A 22,884-nucleotide genomic window follows, 5' to 3' on the forward strand; every position below is an offset into this window, starting at 1 on the left:
AAATGGAGCAAGCTTGTTTGGGAAGATGGCAAGTTTCTGTGGAAACATTGCGTTGGTGCGCAAAGGCCTTCCAGTAGGGGGCGCTGTGTGATCAGCCATTACCCTTGAGGCCGCTGAGGGAAATGGTGTGTGTGTTTCGGGTTCTGCTCAGAGACTGAGGACTTAGCAGGCCCCTGCTGCAGGTGAGGGTAGGTGGAGGATAGCCAGGGCAGCAGGGGAGGACTCCCATTGTTCTCACCCTAAATTCCCTCATCTCAAATACATGTTCCCGTGAAGACGTCTCTGAGAGAGCTCCTAGTTATCGTTTTACCCAACTCGGTCACTACAGAACATTCAGAACACAGTTTCAGAGTATTTTTTTCCAGGAGAGGTTTTATGAACTATCAGCTCTTCCCTTTTGGTGTAAGAGCCTCCCGGCTGTCATCAGGAACAGCATGAGCCATGCAGCCTGTGTGCTGGTATCTCACTGCTCTCCCTGCAAAAGCGGTCTTCAGTCTTTGTATAAAAGTACAAAAGGTAGAAAGCTGCAGGGAAGAGCACAGCATGGCTAAAACCTAGGGACACTGAGGCCACCTCCTGGACACTCGTGCACTGCTCTGCTTTGCTCCAGTCAGCACCCATTTCCAAGATGCCCAGCCAGCCCCATCTGCAGTCTGGGCTCTGTGATGGCTGTGTGCCAGGTCCCCTTTGAGACAAAGACAGGGCCTCACACGTGCCTCTCTGGGCTCTCAGCCACAAAGAATGTCATCTCCAGTCATCAGAGTCGGGGGCAGTCAGGCGAGAGTCGTTCAGCAGCTGGTCCTGGCTCAGCAGGGTCTGAAAGGACACAGCCAAAGGGGCAGATTGACAGAGTTTGGGTCCAGGCTGCCCCCACAGATATAGAGGAAGCAGGGGGCACTGGGTGCAATCTGCATCTGACACTGGTGCCCTATAGGTTCATGGTGTCCCAGGGACCCTGAACACTGGGTCAGAATAAATAGCACTAGTAAGATAAAAATAAACTGCTCATCTTAGAGGCAATCTTGCTCTTTTAAAAAGACACCAAAGGCCTCTTAGATCACAGGGAGGGAAAGGTTGGGGAGAGACCTTTCAGGGTGTAGGCCAAGAAAAGGAAAGCTGCATCAAGGTGATCCTGCTTAGATTCAGGGAAAGTGTGACACTCAGACAGTCTTCTAAATGCACTTTGAAAGAACACGAAGCAAAGTACAGTGACGGGGCCTCAATGCAGAGAGACAGCGCAGCTATGAGGTTCGGGGAATGGAACCAAAGGGCCCTGGGACAAATGAAGCCTCAAAGATGAATCTGCTCTGCTTCTGGCCTTTTGCTGTCAGCTCTAATCTGACTATGAGCCTTGCAAACAGGATATTATTCATCTTGCTTTACAGGCAACAAAGCCAAGGCTCAGAGAGGGTGCCCGAGCCAGTAAAAGGCAGGGCAAAGACTTGAACCAGGTCTGCCACTCTCCAAAGCTATTCTTCTTCCAAGTTGCCTCCTATGGTCTTGTTTGTTCTCTTGGACATGGCAGACACAGCCAGATTGCCTCAAGTGTCTGTGATGTCAGAGGCATGGTATGGGAAACGCGTGAGTCTCGTGGGCAGAGGGGACAGGACAGAGACAATGACTGGGCTTTCGCCTATGTAGAGCCTCTCAGCTCAGACTGAGAAATGGACCCGAGACCTAGGATGCTCTAGCTGGTTTCAACTTAAGGCCTGTGACCCAGCAACAGGCCAATGAAGGAGGCCCTCGGGCTGCCTTCTGCCTCCAGGTTGGACTCAGGCTCTGAGGCCGGTGCCCAGCACCATCCTTCATTTGCCCCTGGCCTTGAACACCACTGCACCGGCCTTCTGGCCTTCTGGGCCTCCCTGGCACCCTACTGTGAGGAGAGGGTCAGAGTCCTACCGTAAGACGGTGAATATCTTGGGAGAGGAGCCCTATCTGTGTCACAGTGCCTTCCGAAGGTGTCATCTGTAAAATGGGCAGCAGCCTTGTCAGCACATATGGGTACAGCTTGTGATTTGCAAACAGCATGCAAATCCTACCCTGCTTGGGCCTGGCTTCTCCAGGGCATGCTTCCCTGGAGGGATGGGCAGGGAAGGAATGTGCCAGGCCCGAGGCGTGACAGGTGGTGGGGCGCATGCTGCTTCTGTCCCTGAGGAAAGTCCCACACTGCATGCACATGGTTTCCTGAGGCTCTGCTCAGCAGCATCGACATTTAGGTTATAAGAGGCAGGGCAGAGGAAGCGCCAGTCAGAAGCTGCCCTGCTACACATGTTTAGTGTTCTAGCTGTTTTCTAGGAGCAGAGGGTAGCAGGAAGGGAGGCTTTCAGGGTGCTGCACAGAATCACAATTCCCAGGCACGGGTGCCCCTGTGTAGGTAGGGATAAGCTGCTGATAGAGCAGCGGCCTCCTCACTACTCAAGAGCAAGAGCTCCCTTCCCTGGCCTCCTCCACAGGTAATACTGGTCTGCTTCTTCTTTCTTCAGTGTATAGATGCTGGGGATTTGGAAGGTGTCCTTGTTTTACAGGTGGGGAAACTGAGGCCCATTAAAAGGAATGGGACTTGCCTGAGGATGCCCAGTGAATTAGTGGCTAAACAATTCCATGCAGGGTTGGAAAAGAGGCACATGCAGAGTCTCTCACCTGGACATTAAGAAACACCAGATAAAGCCTGGCCTGACTGTCTGTACCACTGCAGCAGCCACGTATCGGCCTTGAGGAGCACCTACATTCTGTGGCCCTAGGTACCAAGACCAAACAGTGCTGCTGGCTGCTGAGCTTGTGCCCACATCTCTCACCAGGTGGACTCCAGGGGAAGTGGAGGCCAGAGGGAAGAGGCCATGCCTCAGGCTGCTGATAGTTAAACAGACCTCAGTATGGCCTCCTCTGGGACAGAATCCGAGGGCCCCAGCGAGGTCTTCAGCCTTGCTCTGCTGTCAGATGGTCAGGACATTGCTGCCATTCTTCTGGAGATGAGGCCCAAGGGACCCCATCGAGCCAAACACTGCCCCGGGCCAACCTGGAATGGCTGCCACTGAGTGTCTCCCTCAGTCTCCAGCCAGACAGGGCCCATCTGGAGGGCCCATTATCAGCTAGTCAGCCTCTAAATCAAGAGGCCAGATCTTTTAAAATATTTTTAAGGAAGCCAGATCTGTTCCAACCCTGCCAGCACAGAAGGCACAGCCCCACAACAGTTACCAGAAGCTGGAAAAATATGTGAAGGAACAGAGTCTTGCCAGCATGGCTGCCCTGCACCCCATACCCTTGACAGGGCTCATGCTGCTGAATCAAATGGAAATGGGCTTTGGGGTCTGCGTGACTGATGTGGCCTTGTCAGTGGAACCCAAGGTTCCCTTCCGCTTCACGGTGGGGCGGGGCCTGAGGCAGCAAGGCCTGGGGCTTCCTCTTATGGATATGGGATATGAAGAGGGGAGCGGGAACCTCCTTGCCCATCCCCCATGATGAATTCCCAGTGTGCTCCTAGCCCAGGACTGGGCTCACTGCCACAAGCGCCTAAACTGCAGTCAGTAGGGCTCCATCTCCAGCTGTGCCCAGATCTCTGTCCCCAACAAGATTCAAGATAGGTTACACTGCTTGCTTTCTACATAAATAGTGTTTTTATTACCAGAAAGAAGTGACCATCTCTGTAGTAAGGCACAACCCAGTTACATTGCCACCATGGCAGAAATCCCTTCCGTCTCTCTTCTCAGCCAAGACTCTGGCCCATAGGCCTAAGGCACTTGAACTTTTCCCTCAGCTGGAGCCCAGGGGAGGTGCCTGAGAGCTCAGCCTCTTGGGCTTGTCCAGAGTTTCTGGTCCTTTGTCCAGGTTCATGTGCTTGAGATGGACATTAAGAACTACTGAAAATGGAAAAGCAACTTTAAGCGTCTTTCCTTCTGCTTCCCCCTTTGACAACAGTCCCCAAGGCTTGGCCCCTTTGCAGAGGTCTAACTCCTTATCCTGACTGCCTGCAGAGTGTGAAGAGAGACTGGCCCAGGGGCACACAATTGCGGCACTGTTCTCTGCAAGCCATGCACAAGTGCAGGGGATGAGGTGCAGTTATATGGTGACACACATGGTGTTACTGTGAGCTTTCAGGTACACAGAGAAGGCAGGCGACAGGGGCATCAGCTAATCTGTCCCACCTGATCCAGCCCATCCAGTTCAGGGGTATCAAGGGGACTGAGGCCCCGGTAGCCACTGTAGATCCTTTGACTGTCACTGATGACATCACTGGGTTCCATTGGGCAAATGTAGTCTGTCGATTCATCAAATTTCTTTTTTCTCATGTTTCCAAAATGTGAAAATCCTAGTTTCCTAGGCTAAAACACAGAAAATACAAGATTATGGGAAGGGGATTAGCAAGCCAGTGTACACATATGACTGACAATATACTTAAGAGCAGGCTCAGGAGGAAAGGAATAAGGTGAACTACTTCTAGAAAAGTAAACCAAACAGAGAGCCTGGAGGCAGTTTCCATGCTGAGCAAAGGCCGACTGATGAATAATCTTGAACAAGAAGAGCTGCTCCTAAGACTGCCTGAAACTCCTGTCCAGCTGCCCTGCCAGCAACTTTCTGTTTCCCAGATGGGCAGGGGATCCTAATGCACGCCACAGACTGCACTTGAGGCTGAGCACAGAGGATTTGCTTCAGCCCAGCTGCTGACCACCTGGGGGAACAGTTGTTTCTCCTAGGTGCCCCAAACACACTGGCTGTCCTGCTCCCTCAGGGAAGGAGGTCTGTGTGTGAGTTGTCACTGGACCTGAGGCTCCAGGCTGGCTCACTGGGGACAGGGCCAGCCTGGAATCCAGAGTGTAACTGTGGTCTGGGATGGACGTGGTCTGAGGATAGTGTTTCTCAGGCAGATCTTTACAGGACTCAGGGAGCCTAGGGAATGATGCTGGTGCACAGATGACCTCAGGACCTCTGGAGAGCTGCACGCTGGCCACCTCACAGAACAAGACGAGCAGGTGCACCTGCCAAGTGGTATATGCCCTGGCCTGGCCAGCAGGACAGCCTTGACCAAGTCGCATGGTGCCTCGGCATGCAGATGGGCCTGACCAAAGGAAACCCAGATCCAGAACTGATCTATTTTGCCAGATGAGCAATGACAGCTCTGGGTAGAGGACTAACTCCCAGCTGCCCAAGAACAGACACTTCCTGCTCACGGCTTCTCTGTGCATAATCCTGCACTCTCTTCCTTGACTCAAGATAAACTAGGGAACAGCCTAACAAAGACGAAGAACCACAGCACCAAACTCCCACACGGAAGCTGATGTGCCCCCTCCTCCCTCCACACTGCATACACTGGTTTGGCTCCAGGCATTGAAGCAGCAGCTGTGAAACACAGGAGACAGGAGGTAGCACCTCTGGACCACAGAGAAAGGGTCTGAAAACCCACCCGGACTTTGGCTGTGGTGGTCAGTGGTGTGTAAGCTGGTGAGGCCATTTTATCTCGCTTTTCCTGTTCAGCCTCAGGACCAATCAGGGCGTTGAATTTGGTGGTGAGGTGGCGCCGGAGAAGTGTCTTCTGTGGTGGGATATTGAGGAGCATAGCCAAGGTGTCCCCAGTAAAGCGTGGCTCCAGGATCTAAGAAGAAACCACAGACAAACCTAGTCAGTGGTGACCACAGATGGTATTAGGTGGGTATCAACGAGAAATAAGCTTGGGCCTGAGTAGCTCCAGAGCAAGGGCTGAAGCTCTACCATTTGTTCTGTGTCCCACTCCTCTCTCCCTCCCAGGCACAAGGTCTGCCTCTGAGACATTAGCATATTTGCTGACTGCCACCTCATCTTCACAGACCAGCACAAAACCAAGACCTCTTTGATAAGGTCAGATGACATCCAAGCCACCACCTCCATATTTCCTGTCTGGCTTTGTCACTTGACAGATCTGAGTGGTGATAAGGACCGTATCATGGCAAGCAGGAAATTACATTTGATGGCCGCCCCCTCACTTCCCTAGTCCCCCTGTTCCTAGAGGAACACATGGAGCTGCCTCATTCAGGGTTGATCCTCATGCAAACCCCCTTTTCTAGAATCCTCTGGGTCTGAAGCTGAAGAAATCCTTCCAGAAGCCATCTTGTTTTCATGAGGTACATTAATTCTCAGCCACAAAATATCAAAACACTTTCTCTGAGACTTCAAACTATGTAAGAAATTCAGGTGAAGTATCTCATTTTTTTAACTAGAATTTATATCTGGTCCTTAGGAAATTAAGTTTCTGAACACCTCAGTGTGTACCGAGGCAGGTGGCCTAATCCAGAAAGTCACTCACAATAAGACCACCATGGACACCACTCCCTCGAAGGTTGGGCGCATATTCTGCCAGGTCCACAGATCGTAGCCATTCCATCACCCTGTGGTTGGACCATTGCACAACTTCTGAAGGAGAAAGGTTACTCTATGAGAGAGAAGGAGAATGAGAAAGTTAGACTTCATCGGTCCCACCATGTCCTCTGTGAAGTCTGCACCTATGCTAACCCTACCCAGATCCCTCACCAGAAGAGAAGACCCTTCCTTATGCCTAGTGATCCAGGCCATCTAGACCACCTGCCTGAGAGCCTTCCCAGTCCCAAGAAATAGAACTCTCACTGAATCTTTCAGGATCTATGATATAGAGATATCTGAATCCATAATCCAGTTATTCTAATTTTCAGCCTAATTTGGGGGCAAGTAAATAAAGGCATATAGGTTTTTATTCAGGGATTTAACAGAATTTTGAATTATGAGCCAAGTGGTTTATGGAAAAAAATGTTCCTGGTGTGGCTGAACATTTTAGTGGAGCACAAATGAAGATACTTATGCGTAAGTGCTCTCACATGGCCCATGGGCTTCAAAATGCTGTTCTGTCCCTGACACAAGAGAAGTATGCAAAATATATTTGTTGAATAGCAAGAGACGAGGAGATGGAGAACAGAGGCATGAGTTGTTTAATCCATCTGGAAGTGGCATTAGACAGAGGAGTGAGCTGTGACTGACACAGTTTGAGACCCGTCAAGAACTCTGAGGTTCATGGAACATATCAGGAACTTCCCCAGGATTTGCGTTGCTGTGTTTGCCTGCATAATTTCTCCTCTAGCAAGACTTGCTCATGAATCCTGTGTATCTGGGCCTGGAAGTTTGTTAATTTTGTATCTACAAGTAGGGAAATCTGTTCTGAAGTGTCTGATTCCTTATGGGCTCCTTGTTCCTCCTTTGGTTCTTCTCTGCTACTCTGACACCATCTTTCCATCCTGTCTTTCCCTTCTTCTTTCCTCTGCAACATCTTCTCCTATGATGACTTTGAAAAGACTTGTTTCCACTGCCCTCTTGCCCACACTATTTGTCTCCCTAGGGGAAGGTGGGAGATCAGAAGTTTAGTGGTTACCATGGGCCAAAAGTTCAGGCAACAGGGTTGTTTTGGCTACCAGAATCCCAAACACCATAAACTGAAATGAAGCTATTTGCAATGATGTCATTCTGACATTCTCACAAGCAGTGTTTCAGATGTCCTGGCTTGGGGCAGGATGCCTACATAGCTGCTCTCCTGGATTGGGGCAGGATGCCTACATAGCTGCTCTCCTGCCCTTACCTCATCAGCTGGCCGCCGATGCAGGCAGTGGGGATTGAATTTGTTGACATGCAGCACATGAATGGCACATTTGATGCTGAGATGATGCAGTTGGCTGGTGACTTTTAAGAAGAGTAGATCATTCTGGAAGAGAAAAGTTTTGGCTGATGAACCAGAGCTTCCAAAGTGACAAAAGACCCCAGAGTTTCTTCCATGGCCAAACAGACAAACCTTTCACATGTCAGAAAGGTGCAGACAAACACACCAACAGATTCTTTTATCACAATGCTTTATACTTCACCATTTGGGACCTCTTATGTGACAACTGATACTATTTCAAGGCTTTAAGAATTTGAAGAAGGAGGTGGAATCAGGTTTAAAATAACCACCACAGGTACATCTGAGCTGAACACTCACAGCAACAACTAAAATATTTAAAGAGAAAATCCTCACCACAGTTAGGTATTGCAGCATTCGTCCATCAACTCTGGATTCATGAAATTGGTCTTTGTATTGGGGTAAACCAATATCATCAAGCCACCCTACAAATACAGAAAGAATAGAGGTGTTGCGATTCAAGAGAATAGTAGGATAGGGATGCCAAGAAAATCCCCCAGCAAATTATGATTTGGGGTTCCAGTTTTATTCTCCAAAAGGTTTAGTAATCCATCTGCCTTTCACAAGTAGACATCTGTCTTTGAGGCACACGTTCCACATGGAAATTCTTTCTGCCTTTAGGAGCTGCCAAAAACATATTTAATCCATATTTGCCTGTCCTTACTTGTCACCCAAATATGGTCTAGCAGTGCAGACTTCTCCTCCTGCTTGGTGTTGATGGCTTTTACTGCTAAAACCAGCTTCTTCCTGTGGAGAGGGTGCTTAATTCCTAGCTCCTGAAATTGAAAGATGAAGACCAGATGTGAAATTTTGGCAGGCAATTTGGTCCTCGGAGGATGTCATGTCAGGGTGGAGATGCCCTGAAAGGGTGGAGGCGGATTTCTGCACAATGCCTTGGGATGCCAACCTGCCGCTACAGGGGGGATGTCAGCCTTCCGTCCCACATAGGGTGGGGGTGGGGCGAGTCTCACCTCCCCAAATGCTGGTCCCCGCGCATCAGTCTAGGGAGAAATGGGAGCCTTTTCATCCCATGCCTAGCCCTTACCTTTTCCATGTCTTGAGGAGTAGCTGTGAGTAATGTGTGGCCAGATGTCACCCACTGCCTGGCAAAGATCACGTACTGAGCCAGTCCAAAGTCCTCCAGCCATGTACATATGCGCTCTGTGTTCCACTGGGCAAAAGGGGCATTGGCATCACTGGGAAGCAAGGAAACAGTGTGCTCTTGTCAGTGGAGAGCCTGGGGTTCTGCATATAATAAAGCCCCCTAAAAAAGGAACTTTCAACAAACAACCTAGATGATCATAGGATGTAGTTGAATGAAATTTCACAGCAACCCACTCAAGTGGGGTAGAATCTACAGTCTCCTTGATAGCATGGTCTGAGTTTCAATGCAACTATGTGGAGCATAGGGCAGCCTATTTGACCCCCAGGACACTGCTTTCTGACCACATGTCCACATACACAGCCACACGCTGCAAGCTGAGGATGTGGCCCCTTAAGATGAACGTCCACAATGAAATCATTTTGTCCACAACAGTCAGTACCATTTTTAGGAAAATATTTAGAAAACTAGGAAAAGACGATCAGTTCTCTAACATGAAAAACAAAAACAAAACAAAAAAAAACCCCCAAACAAAAACCTTCTATTTGAAAACAACTAATACCTATTTATTAACACAATACCAGGCACATTCATATTAAAATCAATATAAAGACAATATATATTTTTATCAGTACATACTGATAACTCTGATCTGAGAGGTGTGTACAGAAGAAGAAGTGATAAAAATAAAAGTAAGAAATATAGCTATTAGAAAGGTGGAAACAAAAGAAAACAATTATTTTCAGATGATATGATTGCCACCTAGAAAACTCAAGAAAGCTTAGTAAGGTGGCTAGTAATAAAATACACATACATATATATACAACATGTAAAATCAACAATTTTCTATATACTATTCACACACAAATACTAATGCCTTCTATCCATAGCAACCAAATTACAGATTATCTGGGAATTGCCTTCACAAGGAATGTGTGGGCCCTGCGTGACTGTGTACGAGGATGCGGGGTAGAGTAGGGTGATGTGGTATCTCCAAAACTCAACTGAGCAACCTAAGACATGAATAAATGAAGAATCAGATCATGTTTCTAGACAAGGAGACCAGGTATTAAAAGCCATCCATTCTTAACGACATCAATTTTTAATTTAAAGTGTGAATATAATGGCACTCTCAAAACCCCAATGGAGCCTTTGTGAGGATGGACAAGCAACTTTATATTCATTTCTAAAAATAAATGGGGATTTATGGAATGTGGAAGATGAAGTATTCCAAAAGATTCTATTCCAGAAAAATGCAGCAGTCTCTTGGCATCCATGAGGGATTGCTTCCAGGACCACTGCTGATCACAAACCCAAAGATGCCCAAGTGCCTTATACAATATGGAATAATACACTTACCCTACACACATCCTCCCATATCCCATCATCTCTAGATTATGTATGATGCCTAACACAATGCTAATACAATGTAAATATCTGTTAGGAAACAATGACAAGAACAAAATTCTATATATTTCCAACCTCCACTGAACCCAGAGATGAGGAACAGCCTGGATACAGAGGCTGACTCTACCCCTAATGCAGAAAACAAAAAAATTGTTTTTGAATGCCTGGGCAAGCTATTTCTAAAGTGAGGGACTTCCGTAGAGGGCCAAAATGGCAACTTGCTAGGGATGACATTTGCCCCGGGGTAGACGCTGACCACTTCTGGCCTGGAGCCCATGTTTTAATGGGTTCCAAATAGGTCCAGACCCAGGTTTTATAAGGACTGGAATTTATAGCATTTAGACATCCTCTTCAGAAAAGCATAAAATTTGTCCAGGCATGGTGGGTGGTGCATGCCTATAATCTCAGCACTCTGGAGGCTGAGGCAGGAGGATTGCAAATTCAAGTACAGCCTGGACAATTTAGTGACTACATAAAATCATGTCTTAGAATAAAAATTAGAAAAGTGCAAGGCCTTGGGTTCAATCCCCAATACCACCAAGAAAGTGTACAATCTGAACATAAAATTACTGAAAATTTAGAATGAGAAAGCAAACCAAAAAATTACAAATTTAACCAAAGGAAAAAAAAGCATAAAATCCAGAAAAAAATTAACATTTTCATTAATCCCTGTATATGGCTCTACAGTTCTTTTTCACTCTAATCTTTTGAGTGCAAATTCCTTGACTTCTTCATGTGTCCACAAGTCCAATTGATTCAGTCTTTCTTCTAGGACAAGTGTCAATATTTATTTTTTATTAGGAGAGTTTTTAAAAAAGTTTTGGCTTCACAATTTATACTTGGCATTGCCAGACACACTTTTAGAATCGTTGCTTAAAATTTAGGGAAATCTGTAAGTGTCTTTTATATATGAGTAGTAAAACTACATAGCATTAAGTTTTCTTGTACTGTGGCTAATCTTAAAGATTGAGTTGAGAGTACTCAGAACTAGTGTGTTATCTACATCTTTGTGGTGGTGGCATTATTTTTATGCTATCTTTGTTGATGTCGGTATATCAGGGAAGCTCAGCAAGAAATTGCGGTCTTTTAGCAATGTGTTCATATGATTTGTATTATATGAAAAACAACCTAGGAACCTATTACTAGTTCTGTTTGAAATTTATCTCTTGCTTTTAGAGCTTTGGGTGTGATCTGGCATTTTTTAAATATATAATCTGTTTCTTAATGTGAGAATAATTCTCAATGTCCATTTTTCTCAGTTTAATTTCACATTTGATTAGATCTTTTATTTCATTCATTTTCTCATTTCTGGAACTTGGGGGGAAATTAATATTTTATATATCAGTAAAGCATTTCAATTCTAAAGGGGGAAATAAAGTGTTTTCAAGATGATAATTTGAAACCCTCTGACCTTTCAAACCAAACTGGAGTTCTGGTCCTCATCTCGGCAGTCTTCTCATTGAGTGTTTGGTGCACCCCCTCACCCCTGCCCCCGACTTGTGCTGTTCCCACAATACCAGACCTAGCACCTCCTCGGATCCTCTCAGTGTCAGGAACCCTCATACCCTCTGCAGGCCATGGCTGAACATGGGAGAGAAATCACTTGGCGATGACAGAGGAACTATCTTCCATGTACAGCCAAGCCACGTGTTTTACTGACTCATTCCGAAACATCTTTCCAAATTATAATTAAAATGATGTAATTGCGATTATCAGATACAATCAATGCTCCCACGGTAGAGGAGAGCACAGGGTACATTTGTAATTGCACACACTTTATTAGCAAGTACAGACCTGACAGGAAAGAATTTCTGTTTTGACTAGGTATTCAACAGAAACAAATCTGCTCCTTGGGATTTTGCAGATCGGAAGTCTGAAAAGAATCTCCACAGATTAACTGCTGGTTTTGTGTATCTCAAACATGATTTTGTTCCCTACTGCCCCCCACTTCTGGATGTAGTGCCAGAGGACGTATTCACACTGGGACATGACCTCTTATTTGCATCTCTGCATCAGCATGCTGTGCAACTTGGCAAATGAGAAGTAAAAGTAATTGTGGAAGCCATTTGTACACTAGGATAGCTAGTTAACTAAACCTAACTCAGTGAAATATGAAATGACTGCAAGTCACATACATATATTCTGCTAAGCCCTAAGTAATTATATTCTCAGTTGAGCTGGGGATTTAGCTTAGTGGTTCCACCATCTGCCTCGCAAGTGCAAGGACCCTAGATTGATTCCCGGTACCAAAAAAAACCCAAAAACAAAACAAAACAAAAAAACAAAAAAAGAAACAGATAATATATTCTCAGTTGAACTATCCCCGAGTCAGTTCCCCCAAAGCCCCATGGCTACTCCATCATCATCTGATGGAAGGAAAGTGTAGACCAAGGCCAAGGGAAAACTAGAACAAAAGGGCCAGCAATCTTGAAATTGGCTGTGTTTAAATTATTTAAGGAAATTTTCCATACACTTGACATTGTCAACACATTGATCAGCAGCTCCTCTCTGGACATTGGAAGGGGACCATACAAGTAGGGGCCTAGAAGCTTCCTTACATTTGTGATCAATATGATTCTGTGATGAATCTGATTAATGTGGGGGGAAAGAAAATAAAATGGGATCTGAGGTGGGGAAGTGCTGTGATTAGAGACCCCTCATAAAACTATAGTCCTGAAGGGCAATACACTTCACAGATCAACTCAGGAAAGCCCTCCTCAACGATGAGACCCAGAGTGCAGCTCTAAAACCTGTCTGGCTTAAGCATGACATTTTATTACCTTTTTTTTTGAAATACACATACATACACACACACACACGCACACACGCACACACACACACACACACTCATATATTAAAATAAAGCTGATTATTTAAACATGGTTTTTAAAAATCATAGAAATTTAAAAAAAAAGATGAAAGAAATCAAAGGAAAAGTTAATGAAGCTTATTATATATAAATATAAAAATTCTACATATCAAAGGATGACAAACAAAAGTAAAATTCTGCCGCAAGCCTAAGAATGCCCTGTCAAAATGATTAGACACAGTTTAATATCTTAACATACGGAGAGCAGACATGTCTATAAGAAAGACATAAATCACTAAATAAAATTGGCAAAAAAAATGGAGACAAGTTGCAAAAAAAGAATTTAAATGATTATCATGCAAATTAGCAATAAAAGTGTAATTTTTGGAAGTCTGTAGAAGTAGAAAAATTTAAAAATTTAAAAAATTTAAATACTTAATGCTGACAGGGATGTATGGGTAATAAGTCTCCCTGTACAGCAGTGCTGACTGGAATGTAAATCAGAAAAACTTTATCCGGGGGGAAAGATAATAAGAGTCATTTTTCCATAATCTGAGAGAGATGTGTACAAAATGTTATTGTCAAATATCATATCTTTAAAAAATTATCAGAACAAGAGGATTAGGGCTGGCGGCTTTCAATAACAAATTACTTTTCCTACCAGCATATTAGTGAAAACATTTTAAAAGGTTTTGCCTTAAATATCTACAAACTATAAACATCAGAAGGCATCAGCATATAATTATACCAAATTTCTGCCTGAGGGTAATAACAGCTTTTCTTTTCCACTGGCATTTTCATTTTGTTACCACAAGCATGGCATAAACACTGCCATCACATCAAGACCTCTTCATTCTTATTCCCTTTATTAACCATTGTTATGGTTAACAAAACACAAAAACATTCCAGCAAAGCAGCCCTGTGCTAGAACTGCAGTTTTTTCCCTTGGCAGAGAACTTCCTGACCTTGGTTACCCCATGCCCTAAGTCACTGGCAGAATGTAAGTGAGCTCTCTCACCATGCGGTCGTTCCTGCCAAAGTGTCTTAGAAAAGTTCTTACGCCCTGACCCAGTGATTCTCCTTCTAGAGTCAATCCTTAAAGAAACTGTCATGTTGGAACCAAGATGAATCATTCAAGTTTACTGTAGCTTTATTTTTTTTAATCTCAGAAAAACCAGAGACAACAGTAATGTCTAAATTAGGAAAATTGCTAGTAAATTAGAATAGCTAATTATGGAATAGAATATGTGGGCCTTCATCGGTCCTGAATTGGTCTCTGACTTCTCAGACCCTGTCCTCAGATTCCCTAGACTCCTGACATTTACTGAGAATTTACATTTGTGGCTAAAGGCATCAACACCACCCTCCTGGGGCCTGGGGCCTGGGGGAATATGCACAGCAGGTCTATACATTCACACATTTCTTTTCAAGACCCTGGAGTATAAAATAGTTCTGGGGACACCCACCAAAGCACAGATGGATCTTGGAAAGTCCTGTGTCTCAAACACCAGGAAGATTTGGCAAAGCCTTGAAACCTGAGAATGGCAGGCCAGCAGAGGAGTATCTCTTCCATGTGCAAAATAAACTAAGGCTCCCTTCCTCAGGGGAAGCAGGTTTGTGAGTGAGTAGGATGCATTTAGGGAAATATTCTTCTCTTTTAGTTAGAATCTAGACTGCACAATGTCTAGGGATTAATATTGAGCTGTACATGTCTCACCCAGTAGTTACTTATATTTCACACTGGTGCCTGGCAATCTGGAGGACACTAAACTTCAAAGAGTTTACTTTTCACCTTGTAGTTAGATTTTAAAAGGGGCAATCTGGTCCTGCAGAAGGTCCCCAGAAGTAGACTTCAGCTCAGACTTAAGGAGAAGTTCTGTTGGATGTGATGTATGACAGGGACACCTGATATGAAGAGAGTGTTTCCTCTAAATGCAGGAGTAAGGATTCACCTATGCAAGTTTGAAGACAGCCATTCTTCCTCAGAGCAGGAAGAGCTAAGGAAAGTGGGTAAGGATAGCAACTGGAGGGTCTCTACTAGGGACACCTCTGGAAAAGCTTAATGTTTTCCATACCTATTCACAATGGCACGATGGAGACAGTCCTGTGAAACTCACCATTTTTATTCCAGTGCTACCCATGCCTTAGCAGCCCCCTTTAGTTACTACCCTTCAGTAAAGTCTGGCGGAGTGATCATGAAGGACAATGGCGGATCCAGCCTGCTCTACCCACATCCTCTCACGAAGTGTGCAGAAGGGTGAGGCTGGCCCACAGGTGGGTAAGAAATGAAGTTCTTTTTTTCACACAGACTAGAGGATGGTGAACCCTGAGTGGCAGACAGCTGATGCTTGGGTTAGTGAACAATAGCTCATGTAATCCTCACAAGAACTTTAATAAAATACTTGCTTTTGAGCCCCTTTTTACAAATGAAAAAGTGGAGGAATAGAGGTATTATATCAATTAGCTTAGGGCTCACAGCTAGAGACTCAGGACTAGAATTTTAGAATCTGTGTCTTATATGACTGCAAGAGAGCCTCTCAGTCCAGTGTGCAAAGGCACTCCTGAGAGTGAGTTATGGATGTACAGAGTTGCCGGGGCCCTCACACCCCAGCCACCCCAGCTTTAGGCAGCCCTTGTTTCCTCTGACCTGAGCACTTCCGAGCACAAGCAGTATCTACCTGTGTCAATGGGACAAGTTCTGAAGCTCTGGACTAGAGCTCTTGCCTTCCATCTCTGGAGGTTCTGGCACATTTAACCCCTACCCCCATCCTACCTTGGCCAGGATTTCACACAGCAATGTGTAGACTGCAGGGAGCCTTACCATTTTTGTCCTTTGGAGTCCCTGCTTCTTGAGAGTCTTGGCCCTGCAGTTGCCCGAAGCCCACCTCGTCGAAACTCCACCATCCCTGGTGCATCAGTGTTGAAATTTCCTGACTGGGTTCTTCGGATTCTGTGTGGAGAGGAATCCACAGACACTGTCAGGGGATGTGAGAGCCCAGAGGCAGTGTACCCTTCCTTTGCAACAAAGCCAGGCACAGGGCTCTGGAGATCAAAGATCATGGATGAAGGAACACAACCCGAGACAGTTCCTTGGCCAGTTCTCAGCCTCAATTCTAAGCTTCCTCTAGGGTTTGGTCAACTCCCCCTGAGGGACAAAGGGAAGGACGATGCTTCATAGGAGTCTCTAGTTGCTATCTATTTCAGACTGGATCACTGTGGCCAGCAAGTACTCAGCTGTCTTCAGAGGTTTCTCAAGACACAGACTAACCGCTAAGAAGGAAGAGCCCAGTTTCACCTATGTCTTTTCCAAACAAACTGCACAGGATGTGACCAGATGTGTGGGATAGATAGATGCCTAGAATGGGCACAGGTAAGGCAACTGGCTGTACTTAATGAGTATATCTCAACTTTCTTCTCTGGGCCCTGAAAAACAATTCAAATTCTCTGAACATGACTGCTCTGTTTTTATAGTTGTCTCAATGTTGGATAAACCAGGGGTTTACACAGACTCTTTGCTAGGTCAAGAGGAGATTAAGTCTAACCAATATGATTATGATCATCACCAACTCACTTTCTACCAAGCAGTATGATTATGATCATCACCATCAACTTACTTTCCCCAGAATTTTTTGATGCCTTTGGGGCTCCGTTTACCATCTGGTGTCAGGGGAGACTGGGGACTGGATTCAGTACCCGATGAGGTGGATGAGATGTCATTGGCCATGGTAGTATCTTCCCAACCACTTTCTGTGTCTCCTGAGGTTGAAAGGAAGACATGAAATATAAAGGGAGTAAGAAGTGTGCTGTAGAACCCTCCTCTCCAAGCCAGGACCATCCTTCTGAGGTAGTCCTGACGGCCCTGCCCAGCTCTGCCTTTAGGGCAGAGTGCCACAGCAAAATCCCAGAGGCCAGTGAGGTTCAAGCACATTCCAAGCTCTCTTGTTAAGGAATTAGTAAGCTTAATGTTTCAAATCTGGATAAACTAATGTCTTCGAATTCTAAGAGTTTGTGGTCCAAGTACTTATGGGTTATTCAATAAGGAGCTTGCTCTCTTCCCTCAGAGGCAGATGCAGGAATTCAGGCAAGAGGGGGAGCATCATTGAGAATTTGGGAGGGGAGGTGAGTTAGGGGGAACAGGGAATGAAAGCATTTTCACTCCCCACCTCACCTGGAACAGGTACAGTACCTAATACAGGGGCACTGACACTCCGGCCATGATCTCCAGCCAACCAAGAAGCAGAGAAGCCACATGAAGAAACAAGAGAGGCCAAAGTCCAGCCCAAGAGAGTTACAGGGAAGCAAAGAGATAAACAAAAGAGTGTCATCAAACAAGAGAGAAAAACTCAAACAGAAAGAAAAAAATATTTCCAAGAAGAGCGGTAAATAGAAACTAAGCCATGAGCACAGTGTCAGAGAATTGAGACAGAGCCTCACTCGAGGGGCCAAATGTTCCCGGTGCTGCTTCCTGGAAGACTGAGGTGTCCACACGTAGGGGTGGAGGAGGGAGCAACAGGGGCTGAACAGAGGGCCACACGCAGCTCTCATATGCCTGGGCTCACTCAGACCAGAATGATCTGAAGCCGCTGAGTGTCCAGACTGAGACTACTGAACACACATGTAAGGGTTTGTCTGGAGCTGCTGCCCTGAGCAGAACTGGCCTTCACGAGACGATTCGAAGGCTGGTTCACAGAACAGCAGGCAGAGGATCAAGACAGCAAGAATGCTGCCAGGACTAGCGCATTCCCTCTGTGGCTGCTTTGGGGGAAAGATAGTTTATCTTGTTGGAATGGAGCAAAGGCCAAATGGTTTCAGGTCCCACCCTCCAAAAGGATGCCTGTGGGTTGATATCCTTGTCCCCTGGCCACTTCCTCCATTTGCCTAAGGAAGTGCTCTCACTTTGAAGAGCCTAGAGTATCATCCTACTGGTAACAGAAAGGCTACAGAGAAGGCGAAGACAGAAGAGAGAAAATGATATGGAAGAGGAAGAATGAGGGATAGGAAGGGTGGAAGGGAAAAGGGGAATGGAAGGAAGGACAAATAGTTGAGAAGAGAAATGGAAGGTGAAAAAATGAGGTGAATAACTGCAGCTAGAAAAAATAGGGTGCATACATAGCCTGTTTGGGGGTTTATTTGCAGGGCGGGGGGAGATTCTGAAGTACTGACCTTAGGAAACAGCTTACCTGGGCTATACTGTAGGGTACAACCTTTAAAAGTGGGTCTACTGTGGGGTGCAACTTGCTCCAGGACCTCCTGACCCCCACCATTCTCAACTGTGGGTGGCAGTGCTGGGTGCAGGTATCTGGTACAGTGACTGAAAGTGTCACGGGTGAGACACTCACTCAGCCTTAGCAGGTTGCTCCCTGAGGGGTCAGGCTGGGAGGCGGTGGGAGTAGATTTGGCAGCTTCTCCATTGGGTGTGGCTCCCGGAAGCTTCCCAGGTAATGTCGGATATTTCTGCTCCACCAGAAAAGGGCTGTCCTATTGGAAGGAGAGATGGAGAGATGCTGAATCAACCCTCAGACTCAAACTCAAACTCATTTCTCCTCAGGAAATCCTTGGTTACACAGTTTCCTGTTCTCCCACAATCATTTACCATTTATCTTGACTCCAAGACTGCACAAAAACCATTCAGCCTATGTCAGGAAAGCAGACCAGAGTTCTGAGGAAGGAAGAACTCTGTCCACAGAGTGAGACAGGGAGAGAGTAAAGCCCCAGTGCAGGGCTGAGTGTAACTGCCTCTGAGCAGGAAGTAGAAAAATAGAGGTGTCTTGGAAAGGGGGACCTTTGCCATATGGCCTAGCGTTCAGAGGCTCACTGAATTAACAGCCATAAATGACCCCTTGCTAGAATTTGCTACCTAGTGCCTTATCTCATATATGTATGTTTGAATATACATACTTAAACACACACGCACACACACGCACACACGCACACACATACACTCTGAAAGTGAGGAGACTGAGGTCAGTCTGGGCTGGGTTTCCCTGTTCTCCCAGACTTCCTTTAGTGATTAGTAAAGGGGCGCTTTAACTAAGTAGGACCTTCACTCACACCAGGCTAGGGCAGAACTCTGCAGGAGCTTGGCCAAGTACACAAATTATGTGGATCTTTACTAAGAGAAACCTATGCTACAAGAGGAGATTTAGAGTTTAAATTTGAAGCAACAAAAGAAAAAGTTTGAGCCAGGTGTGGTAATGCATGCCTATAATCCCAGCATTCTGGGAGGCTGAGGCAGGAGATTCTCGAGTTTAAGGCCAGCCTAGGCTACAGAAAAAGTTGGAAGCCAGCCTGGAACACAGCAAGACCCTGTTACAATCAATCAGTCAATCAATCATCAATCAATCAAGACTATATTGTGATAATAGTTCTTTTGAAAAACATCATGTTAAGGCAAGGCAAGCAGGTACACACACACTTGGGGAAGATGACAGCAGGAAATGGCTACGTGCCAACACAGAATTCCCTTAGGAACTGTGTGAAATACAGCTTCAGTGCAATTGGCTCCATACTTGGATCCTGGCCATACAGAGCCCCAAAGAAACAAGTTGATTAAACAAGAAAGAAGAATAGAATTTATTTGGTTGAAAAGGATACAATGACCCATATGTCTGCAAACCTGAGGGAAGCAAAGTGGAATGTATTCTCAGAGCAAGAGAGAAAAAAAGGAGAGAGAAACTGAAGTAACATTACTGAGGGAATCAACTGTGGATCACTTGATTGGGCCCAGAAGAAAAGTAGCATGAAAGAAAAAACAGATTTTGAGACTGGCAAAGTCAGAACCTTAATGAGAAACTTGTGATGGAGACATCTTCTGAAGCTTCATTTAGCTAAGTCAAGTGACCAATACATTTCCAAGTTCACTTTGCTTATAATCACATGTCCTAGAAATTGTTCAAAATTCAGTTCATTTACTGAACATTGACAATAATCCCCTCAAAACAGATTCAGAACGAAGAGATTCAGGGAGAGAAACTAAATTCTTTAAGAATTCTGGAAAAACTGGCCAGTGAGTAGAAGTAATTAGAACCCTGAGAGATGAAGACTAAGATTTTCATGCTTGTGATGACCTGTAAGACAGAGGGTGGATGTGATCAGACATGTAGGCAAGATCAACAGTTCCCCAGTGCTGGTTCATATGGTGGCTGCTTCACACTCACCTGGAGCACTTCAAAAACAACATGCAATCCCTGCTGCCTTCCCAGCCCCGTGATTCAACCCCTCTGGAGCACACCCCAGGAGTCTGTATTTTTAACTAGCGTCTGAGATTATTCTGATACACAGTCAGCCCCAGGAAACACTGACCGTGGGAAGGCAGTGTTCAAAAAGCAAAGAGAACTGCAAGGAATGACTCCTATTCCATATCACACATGAAATATGGGACAGCAAAGGGCTCTCAAAACAGGTTTTTGGCTGGGTCATCACAAACCCCCCAGACCAGATGGAAACAGCCCAATGCTTTTCTCTTCAACTTCTAGAACCTCCATTTGGTAGTTTCTCAACACAGTAGTGAATTAACAATTCCTGCCTCTGAATTACTGTGAAGCAACATTAAGCACAGCGACTAGCACACAGTGGGTAGCAGACAAACAGAAGCATGGAAAATATCAAATGTTGACTTCTACAGTGACAGTAATCTATTACACTAGCCCCTAGATTAAGGAAGGCCTGGGTCAGATGGCATCTAGAAATCACACCCAAGTGAGGCCCCGGGCACAGTTTAAAGAAGCCTTTGAGAAACTTGTACTTTTCAGGCTGGTGGTCCATGCACATGGGGAGATGTTCAGCACAGACAGCAGAGTACTTGGAGAGAGCTGGAGGAAATTAATTCTAGAGCTGTCAGAAGTAGGGAAGATTGACTCATAGCCTGGGAGAGCCAGACCAGGGGATGTAATTCTGGGGAAGTTCAGAAGACATGTCTAACACTCAGGGCTGGAAAGTCACACAAGGAGGTCTTACCATGTAACAAGTTCAGTCACAGGATGCAAGGGCCAGCTGAAGCAAGGCCAGGGTGAGAGGACACTGATACAGAAAGATTATTGCACTTGTTAACTCCCCCTGGGAATCTGGTTGGTGTGTGTGTGTGTGTGTGTGTGTGTGTTTTAAAGATGTGGCCATGTTGAACTGAGTTGCAAAAGATTATTGATTATGGTCAAAGCTATATTAGAATCAAACTTTTAATCTGGAATATTTATATTTTTCTCTTCGTTAAGAAATCTCACATCACTCATATTTCATGGTAATCAAATCCATGTCTTCAAGTTTGAGCCCATGAGCTATCTGTGTTTCCAAAGGGGCAGACAGATGCTTCCATGTCTACTTAGAAACATCTATGAACTACCTCTGTGAGGCTGAGGCAGGAAAATGTCACAGAGCAGTCTCCGCCCCAAGGCTTTTGCTGAGGGGCCAGTGACCCCAGGATCAAGGGACTGTGTATCCAAAGCACAGGGACGGGGCGGGGCGGGGCAGGGCAAGCAGAAGACTTTTGCTCTACAGTTCAGATGGCCCAAGGAATGGATGCCTAATTGCAGCACCAACTGCTACACATGTGAAAGTGCAAAGAAGCCCCTTTGCTCCAGGCAGAGGTGTGGACAAGATCTTGGTCTTACACAGTGTGAAGGGCAGAGATGCCCCATTCTGTCATATTGGTGAAAATACATAAAAACAACCCTCTTAGGCCAAAGCCAACACAGGGAAAGCAGAAGACAGAGAAGGGCCATGCCCAGCACGTGCTCTGTGTGATGCTACCAATGGTGCTTGGGTGTGGCTGAAATCATGCTAATTATACAAAGTTTCAGTTCATTATGGGCTTAACATTTGTGCACTGATCTGGAAACTTAATTAACCTCCACAACAGGCTTCCTGGGAGAAAATCAGTTCTAATGGAATTTTATAACACAGCTTGTTCATTAAAGGGGGACTTATGTCCTCCTGCGTTTGTTAACTGTGACACATCAGCATAGAAAGGATGAGAGCCATCACACCCTACTGGGTGCTAGGATCACTCTAGCTAGCTCCCTTCTCATCAATGAAATCTAGATTGCACTATTAAAGATTGACTTCTTCAAGTCTATAACATGGAGGTGATGCTAATAACTCCTATTCCACAAGTAATGGCAGTAAAAGCACATTATAGATATGAGTGCACATAAACATATAATGGGAGGAAGAATTTTCTTATTGCCCTCTTACACTTTATGGTTAACATGTTTTATGGTGCCAGAGCTATAACTTGCTAAAAAAACAAGGAAGCAGTACCACCACTGTTAGGCGAGAGACATGAAGTTAACATACCTTGGGTTCTGCCATAGGAGAGAGCTGGTTCCCATTGACACACTAGGGAGTGACAAGGATTTTGATTGTGTGGAAAAAAAGAAACCAGTGTTAGTCACAAACAAAATCTCAGGACTACCTGTCTGCTTATATCTGAAAGGAACACACACACACACACACACACACACACACATCCCTTCACCTCAAGTATCATCATCCATGGCAACAAATACAGGTCCCTGTCCAACACTGTGGATAGATATCTTGGGTGGCTGCTAACAATCTGACCAGGGGAGCAAGAAGCACATGGCCAACTGAAGAAACCCCATGGCTCCTGCCAACTCTAGCATTTATGGATCTCCACTATCTCCAGGGAGCTGGGCACTCTGCTGGAGTCCAGGAAATAATACACACCATGGCTTGCTGGAGGCTCTATCAGGACAGGATTCCTTGTTTTCCCCTAGCTAAGTTCAAGAGCCCAGGATCATTCTCCAGCATAGGGTCTACCCACGGTCAAGGGCTATCCTCAAATAAGGGGCCACAAAGCCCTCCTCATATCTTCTCTAGTCTTTTAAAAAAGCTGCCTCTCAATCTTCTAAGATGCTCCATCTCTGACTCTTGGGATCATCT

At 45.4% G+C, this 22,884-nt stretch overlaps 1 protein-coding gene across 32 annotated transcripts in view; it reads right to left on the reverse strand.

Annotated features, from left to right (window-relative positions):
- Positions 1 to 344: 344 nt before the first annotated feature.
- Ppfibp2 (PPFIB scaffold protein 2) overlaps positions 345 to 22,884 on the reverse strand; it is a 156,735-nt gene continuing 134,195 nt past the window's right edge. For 16 of the 32 annotated variants that reach the window (XM_087211764.1, XM_087211768.1, XM_087211761.1 and 13 more), the window contains 14 exons: positions 22,276 to 22,317; positions 18,324 to 18,462; positions 17,171 to 17,203; positions 16,599 to 16,740; positions 15,806 to 15,934; positions 8,712 to 8,862; positions 8,331 to 8,442; positions 8,003 to 8,091; positions 7,571 to 7,693; positions 6,275 to 6,400; positions 5,399 to 5,587; positions 4,143 to 4,319; positions 1,900 to 1,965; positions 345 to 816 (listed from right to left, as the gene is read on the reverse strand). In XM_087211764.1, the coding sequence (XP_087067890.1) occupies positions 745 to 816; positions 1,900 to 1,965; positions 4,143 to 4,319; positions 5,399 to 5,587; positions 6,275 to 6,400; positions 7,571 to 7,693; positions 8,003 to 8,091; positions 8,331 to 8,442; positions 8,712 to 8,862; positions 15,806 to 15,934; positions 16,599 to 16,740; positions 17,171 to 17,203; positions 18,324 to 18,462; positions 22,276 to 22,317 (1,590 nt within the window). In that variant the 3' untranslated portion in view covers positions 345 to 744. Of the gene's footprint in view, positions 817 to 1,899; positions 1,966 to 3,595; positions 4,320 to 5,398; positions 5,588 to 6,274; positions 6,401 to 7,570; positions 7,694 to 8,002; positions 8,092 to 8,330; positions 8,443 to 8,711; positions 8,863 to 15,805; positions 15,935 to 16,598; positions 16,741 to 17,170; positions 17,204 to 18,323; positions 18,463 to 22,275; positions 22,318 to 22,884 lie in introns of those variants that run through there. The other 16 variants (XM_087211775.1, XM_087211767.1, XM_087211787.1 and 13 more) reach the window with 3 other exon arrangements.

The sequence above is a fragment of the Heterocephalus glaber genome, unplaced genomic scaffold (genome assembly GCF_053883595.1).
Source record: "Heterocephalus glaber isolate CG9 unplaced genomic scaffold, H.glaber_assembly_v1.0 deba00001428, whole genome shotgun sequence".
Classification (NCBI taxonomy): Eukaryota; Metazoa; Chordata; class Mammalia; order Rodentia; family Bathyergidae; genus Heterocephalus; species Heterocephalus glaber.